The sequence below is a fragment of the Aspergillus steynii genome (genome assembly GCF_002849105.1).
Source record: "Aspergillus steynii IBT 23096 chromosome Unknown P170scaffold_2, whole genome shotgun sequence".
Lineage (NCBI taxonomy): Eukaryota > Fungi > Ascomycota > Eurotiomycetes > Eurotiales > Aspergillaceae > Aspergillus > Aspergillus steynii.
Window position 1 is genome coordinate 206,625 of NW_020194399.1, and position 8,049 is coordinate 214,673.

Genomic DNA, 8,049 nt, shown 5'->3' on the forward strand with positions numbered 1-8,049 from the left:
TCATATCATTGGGCTATCTGGCTGGCGTGCCTGAATATCCCCTCTTCATCGGGAAGATAAGAACTTGGCTTTGTGCAGAGACCATGCCACCAGCGGCTGAATTGCGGAGAACTCCGGCTGGGATGATGCTCGGGAGAGTCCGATTATACTTTCGTTCCCGGTAGACACGTACTCCTCATGATTGGGACGTTCACCATGTGTTCTCTTAGATACCATCCATGAGTCTTTCGCGGATATTTTGACACCGATGTGGAAAACACGGTGTGCGACATAGACTCGGGTGTGATTCTAGAACATGTCCTTATTCATTGGATCCAATTCCTCACTCGTCCATTTGCTCGACAAGAGTGCGCGATTTAGTAAGGAAGGCCTCAATTGCAGACGCCACACATACATGAACCATGCTTACTGTAAGAACCAAGATACCATACATTATCCTGTTCACCAGAGAAAAGGCGACTGGAAAGGGTTCAGTATAGGTTCCATATCAAAAAGCCAAATAGTTCCTTGTTTCGCATTGTCGTAAGTTGCCCACCCGACGTGCCCACGGGCTAGCACCGCTTGGTTTGCCATCCATGCTATTGCTGTGGTTCTCGACATCTCTGTGGTGCGTGTTGAAGGCAGCGGGCTTCGGCTGCATGTCGCTTGTGGGATCAATGGCGACTGAAATCCTGGCAGTAACGCCTCCGTGAGTGCAGTTGCTGAGTGAGGCACATGGTAATTGAATATAGAAATAAAAATAAAGGATCATTATCAACGACAAATCAAGCGGCCGCCAAGCTGTGGTATTGCTTTAATGGGCTTCTTTAATTACACCTGATGTAGCCTTGACAGAGGCTATAATCAACATGAATGACGACTGGTGAGATGGTAGAGGGTAATGGTCCAAAAGGTGCAAGCTCCAAGAGAAGGGTGATATTTTCCGACCTATTATTGCATACACCATTAGCATTTTTTGATTCGAAAACAACGGGCAACTCAGAAATTCTCCCTGGAAAACAGCGTCTGGATAGATAAAGACATCGAATGCGAGCACTTGAATGGTCTACCGGATTTCTGGGAAGCGGTACCTATTCTCTAAAGTGTTGGAAATTTCCACATGCTGTTTAAGGGATGCTAAGAATGCCAAGTATGTTTGGTATGCCATAACCAAACTACGCACCCCCAGGGATAGCCTGTCAGCCCAGGTTGGCTCGGAAAAGAGAACCCTTCTGCTATATGTGAAACGGCTAAACCCATTGAAGCAGCCCAGACCCTCTGTATTAATTTTATCCTCGGTAAGTTGGCAGCTCGGTCTTTTTGGTAGGGGGGATCAGGTTTTGAAATTTCAATTTTTCATAAAACTTTGAAATTGAAAGTTTTTTTCATGAAATAAACAACACGGTAAAAATCCACTAAAATTCTGCGAGTGGCTAGTAAGATAAACTACACATTTTCCTTATTCCTTTTTTTTTTTTTTTTTCTTTTTTTGTTTTTTTCAGTTGCAAGAAGAAAAACTTGACATTTTAAATTCCAGAAAGAAAAAGAGAATTTCAAGAATTTCCACATTCCTACTTTTAGGGCTGGTCGAGATCGCCGAATGTGGAGCCAGGCCAGGGACCTACTCCATAACAATAGCACCAAACAAGGCCATCGGTGAACGGTCGCGAGGATCAGACACCAGAGAATACTGAACATTCCAGGATATTCAGAGAATGGTCACACAGCCAAGTCCTGCGCATTCACGGCGGGTTATCTCTACCGCAGCTTTGGGGGAGAAAAGAAGGCACCCTCTCTACTCAGTTCCCTATATTCTTTGAGCATAGTTAACCGAGTAGGGAGTAGAGAATGCACCATTTCATTTGCTAATATAGACCCATGTAGGCGCTCAAAGTGACCAATCGGGCCAGGCCTTCAACTAGACTCGAAGCCTATCGAATGTCTGACGGTCTGACCGCAGACGGGCCACTCCTAGGATCCACTTGGCTTCAGCTCACATTGCGGTATGCTCCGTACGAAAAGAGAACTTAGAGCCCGGAAGTAGTACTCCGTAAAGAAGATTAGAGTGATAGGATCTGTCACAGTCACGTCTAGGCCCCTCAGAAAACATCTTGAGGGTATTTTACGCGCCCTGAAATATCCCCCGGCGGAATAATGGACTGATGCAGGAAAGTGACTACGTTTGTAGGCAGCTAGCACAGCGACATGAATCCTTCAATAACACTTGCCGCTCTCAATGCCGGGGATGGCTCTATTGCAAGGATCAGCCCCATCAACGTCCCGCCCGTTGATTCCTTGCTGAACTAGGGGCGGTTACGGCCGCCTTCACATCTACCTAGCTCGCAGTCTCGGTCTGCCCAAGAAACGTTGCTAGGTTCGTGGAACCGAATTTGTTTGACATATACATTAAAGGATGCTCCAGGATCGCGACTAAAAGCCCCTGTTATGCTTGCTATTCGACCATGGACGATCCTTCACGATCTGGCTACCCTTGGTGATTCCGGTCTCCAACATACGTTGACGACAATATAGGCTTTTCTATTCTTAGAGCATTCATATAACCTCGGTATCTAAATCAACCACTGTCAGTCATCCTCTTATATAATGCAGCCCGGCCATGTATATTATCTTCTGAATTATTCCGTCGGAACGTGCAAGAGAACCACAGTGCTTCACCTCGACGCCGATTTCAGGCACTAGGGGCTGTGGCTTCGTCTTGGCAGCAGTTACAGAAGTCTTTCTAAGCTCCACCAGGATCAGCAGCGGTAGCGCTGCCTCCTGTTCGTTGTTGCAACGGAAGTTGTTCCGCATTATAGGAATTTGGCAGGTGGATAGGGGTTTTAGCAGGGAGTGCGGACGTCGTCTAGTCTCAGTTCAAAACAGCGACGGGGCATTTTGATCGTAGCCTTATACCAAGAGCAAAATCGCAGCGGGCAAGTGGGTGAGAGGCGAGATAGGTCCGGGAATATCGAGCGAGGTACTCCGTAGGTCGTGGACATTGGATCTAGACCTCAGCTCGGCTTGCCTCAGGTCGATGGACTGTGGCTGTTGAGGGCTGGACGGATGTATAAATTCCCGGACATCTCTTCAGGTGTTTGAGACATTTCTTGTATCGATCGCTCACAGTCCATTCTTTCATTCTTTTCACATTCTCTCCCAGCTCTACCAGGTGTAGGCCTTTGACACATTTTCGCAATCATTTCTTTCTTGAAGTCTAAATAACTATTTCTTTTCAATCCACCAAGATGAAGTACTCTGCCGCTGTTGCCATTACCGCTGCGTTGGCCCAGTCCGCCTCGGCCCACTACATCTTCAGCAAGCTGGTCTTGAATGGCGTGGCGTCCGAAGACTGGCAGTATATTCGTCAGACCACTCGCACCGAGAATTACATGCCCACCAAGTTTTCTAACACCTTCGACAACCTGACCCCCAAGGACAACGATTTTCGCTGCAACTTGGGTTCGTTTAGCAATGCTGCCAAGACCGAGGTCGCCGACGTCGCTGCTGGCGATAAAATTGCCATGAAGCTGTTCTACGATGGCAGCATCGCTCACCCTGGTCCCGGTCAAGTTTGTATGGCCACCCAATATATCGTTCAGACATAAAGCGCAATCATTAACGTGTTCTCTTCCGCATCTAGATATGTCCAAGGCACCCTCCGGTAACGTCAAGGAGTATGAGGGCGATGGCGATTGGTTCAAGATCTGGGAGAAAACCCTGTGCAATGAAAGCGGTGATCTGACCACCGATGCGTGGTGTACCTATGGCAGCTCGGAGTTGGAGTTCCAGATCCCGGAGGATACCCCGGCCGGCGAGTACCTGGTTCGCGCCGAGCACGTTGGCCTGCACGGTGCGCATGAAAACGAGGCGGAGTTTTTCTACAGGTCAGCTTGAACCATGGCACGCCAATCCAATTCCATGTCCATACACGCTAATCTATTCCTGCAGCTGCGCTCAAGTCAAGGTCTCCGGCTCCGGCAACGGCTCGCCTAGTGAGACCTACGAGATCCCGGGCCTCTACAACGATAACATGAAGCTGTTCAACGGTGCCAACCTCTGGATGAACTCCGCCGATGAGCTCAAGGCCTACATTCAGGATACCCCAATCGGCGATGCTGTCTGGGGCAGCTCGAACTAAGCCGACCAGCACTGTTAAGATACCCTCTTGTCTTAGCCACCGACGCCTCGGCAACGTGTCAATTTGAGTTTCCGACGATCTAACGGGACAGAGTGAGGTGTGTGGGAAGAAAGAAAGAGGAGAGACACTGGGGGAATTTGTACTATCCATACTTGAGGGGATGTGAAATATAAATCAAGATGTTTGGTGGTTTTGTGGTCAAGGGAAGCTCAATGCCCCTTTGACTCTCATATCTGGTAGCGATTGTATATTACTCGTGCTGTCTAGTTAAACAATTCATCCATTCATCTGCAATATGGCAATTTGTAGTACACTTCAAAGCATGACGTAGTCTTACTCTTGCACCTTACTTTCTACTAGGTTGAAGGCTTTTCACCTTTGATTTTCTGTGCATACTTTCTGGTCCCTGATTATTACGGGTGGGAAGGACCCAGCAGCGAGGTGAACGATTATCAGCAAATTGAATCTTCACTTGAAGTACATGTACAGCAAATCCGAACTTAAAGTCACGAGGGGACAATAATGGCAAACCCGATCTATTCGAGGCATGCCTCAGAAATGGCATCGTCTATGGAACAATACAACATGGCCTGGGACTAACAAATCCATCGACGCCACAATGAGACTCGATGTGAGAGATGAAGTAGAAGGAAGCATAAACTGTAAATGGCAACTGACCAGTCGGATGACACAGGAAAGGGGGCTCTGCCGGGCGGCACGGATAGAACCTTAACCAGGGGGAAGGATGGAGCCAATGAACGGTAACAAAACGCGAGACGGAGACGGACGGGTCAACACACAACTTTCCACTACCCAAATAGCAAGTCCAATCGGAACTAAATCATGAAATTGAACATAGGGCACTCCTAAACGTATATTTGGGAGGCCACTTTATGGGCAACTCATGCATAGGGCCATGGCGAAAATCACACTCCCTTCTTTCCACTCTCTTAATCCAATGGCCGACCCAAGATGAAATGTTTAATTGAGTGGAGAAAGGCTGGACCCTATAGGGTAGTAAAATTTGATTCCAGGCAGCAACTGGTACACCTAGAAATGAGCATTCGATCTGCTCGGTGGCCTAGATTTCTGGTGGAACTGTCAAGAACTTTTGTGCTGCCTGTGGTCACCATCGCACAAGGCAGCGACCTCTATATTCATCTAGGCAACGAACCCTTTCATCCAATGACCAGTTTGTAGCAGACGAGAACGAAATAACGGGAATTTTCTTGCATATCAACACAACAGGCTCCAAGCTCTTGTTGCCTGCCCAGGAAAACCCCTTGCTTCTGGATCCTTCTACATAGACAGAGTCAATTTCACCACTATGGCACTATAATCATAACGCTGAGCACTTATCAACCCAACTATCAGCATACCTTTCCAACCGGATTCCTCATTCCCATTTCCAACACACTTCATTACCATGTCTTCTCCAGAAAGTGTCGACTTTTTGCGACAGTTCGATACCAAGCTTCGTGTCGCCGGATCAAGAAACGGCCAGATCCAGACCAACTGCGAGGATAAAAACGGCCGTATCGCTCTGGCGGTAGCCTGCCAATTTGGCAACGAAGACGCTGTTCGGGACTTTCTGGAGCACAGAGCTTTTCTGAAGTGTATGACCTATGATAGTGATTTTATGCAGCAAATTCAAGAAACGTTGCATTACCATACTGCTTTCAACTCTGTTGTTCCCGCCGAGGAACCAATTCGATCGAAGATATTGGAGCTAGTGGAGGGACGTACACCCCTGTCGTTGGCCGTGGAAGACGGCAATACGGCGATTGTTCGCATGTTGCTGGAGCACGGCGAAGATGTGAACGAAAAAGACACCGAAAGAGGTGGAATGACCCCGATCCTTTGGGCCGCCTGTGACGGGCATCTGGAGATTGTCGATCTTTTGGGGCAGAGTGAGGCCAATATTGAGGCCGTCAACATTGATGGCCATACCCCATTAGTTTTGGCCGCTCGGAAGTTGCACGCCAAGGTAGTAGATCTTCTACTGCAGAAGTACAACGCCAAAGTCGACATTAGCGATTCTCACGGCAATGGCCCGTTGGTTGTGGTAGCCAAGTCCCCAGCACCTGGAACAGAAGAGAAGTCTGCGCAGAGGAACATCATGAAGCGGCTGCTTGAAGCGGGATGCGACATTGACGCTCGAGATGAACATATGGGTCGCACTGCGCTGGTTATCGCTTCGGCAAACGATAATGTCGGCCTCATGAAGTTGTTGCTAGAGCAGGGAGCTAACGTTGATGCCGAAGGCCCTTATGGCATTGGAGCACTCGCTCATGCCGCGGCACTCCGCAATTTGAATATGGTAAAGCTGCTTCTAGATCACAATGCCAGATTCGACCTTCCTGGCCTCCTCAAGATGACCCCATTGGAACACGCATTGATGCCGAAGCATGAATTGGTCGAAGATCTGCGCCACACTGGGGAGCACAACCTGCTACTTATTTTGGAGATGCTCTTGAAGGCCAAGCCTGATTCACTGATGACCGAAGGATCGAACAGTATGGCGATGGCGTTATCCTCCAGGAACTTGAAAGTCCTAAAGCTGCTCCTCAAATATCCCGGCAGCGACAGGAAAGAAGGCCCAATCAACATGCCGCCTCTATGTTATGCCGCGCATACCGGCAAAGATGCTGCAATCCAGGTCATGATAGAACGAGGCGTATCCGTTAACGAAACTGATGGCCGCTTGGGCGCAATGCGCTCATTTGGGCAATCTATCATGGTCACCGAGCTGTATCTACGCGACTGTTACAGACACCTGGGATTGAATTGGACCATATGGACATACTAGGGAGAACTGCAATCTTCTATACTGCAGTCACCGGGGATGAGGATATTTTTGGGCAGCTGATCTCCCGTGGAAGCGACGTTCATCGCTCGGATCGATTTGGCCTCACCCCCTTGTGTGCCGCGGTTCAGCACGGCCATGAGAACATTGTCCGGAAGATTCTCGCACACCGTCCCCTGAAGGAGGAACCCCGGGATCGTTTTGGACGCAGTCTCTCCTGGTGGATGCAGTCGACGGGAAATACTTCGATGCGAGAACTTCTGATTAGTTCTGGCATGCAATTGAGTAGTAAGGACCAGGTGGCAGAAGGTCAGTCCTATGTCCTTGAGAGATCAAACAAGTCAGTCAACGTCTGTGAGGTCTGCACTCTTCACCTGGCGCGAAACAATGGAGGCATAGAATGTGGTTCTGGTATCCAGAAATACAGAATATGTGCCATCTGCCTACAGTTTGGCGCTAGCTGTGGCGATTTTGCATGTGAATAGGGGTCTCCGGCCTGTCAATCGGACTTGAAGAGTAGATTCAACCAGATCTAGAGATTACTACTTCTTCAGAGTGTAGCAGTCATAAATGAAGCAATTTACCAACCTGATATTTGCAGAGCCATGTATTTAACTAGCCATTCCTTGCCTGGAACCTTGCAAGGTATCTCCAGCTCAGCTTTCTCGCTGCTACTGCTCTCCAAAGCATAGGTTTCACGTGAACAAAAGTATAACGACTACCTTGCGTCTCAGAAACACCCCTAGATTTTCAGTAGTAGCATCGCATTCAGTTCCGGTAGTCCGTGTTGTGCTATGATGCTTCGCTGTTTCAATTGCGAAAGATCTCTAAATATACTACCAAAGCTTAGGTGAAAATGGTCACTGGAGAAAGACTAGCAAACGTGTTTATGTGGTTCCAATCACAACTGAATAAGCATCTAGGCAACAACTTCATGCTGACGGGTTTCCAGTCAACTACCTACCCTCTAAGCCATACCTTGCAGGGCCAAAGTGTCGCTGGTGGAGTCATTAACTTGCGACGTTTGTTGTGTTTGCATGACCCGCAAGCCAAGAAAGAAGGATCCGTGCACATTTGGATTTCCCTCCGCCATCCATCCCTTGCCCCCGTTCCCATGAACTCGAAC

The 8,049-nt window shown here is 48.4% G+C and overlaps 1 protein-coding gene across 1 annotated transcript; it reads left to right on the forward strand.

Moving 5' to 3' along the window:
• Positions 1 to 3,224: 3,224 nt before the first annotated feature.
• On the forward strand, positions 3,225 to 4,117 carry P170DRAFT_422482 (lytic polysaccharide monooxygenase auxiliary activity family 9 protein; the record flags this gene model as incomplete). The annotated part of the gene is made up of 3 exons (XM_024847434.1): positions 3,225 to 3,552; positions 3,620 to 3,863; positions 3,928 to 4,117. 3 exons carry the CDS (start codon positions 3,225 to 3,227, stop codon positions 4,115 to 4,117), a joined length of 762 nt encoding a protein of 253 aa, XP_024706774.1.
• Between the last annotated feature and the right edge of the window lie 3,932 nt (positions 4,118 to 8,049).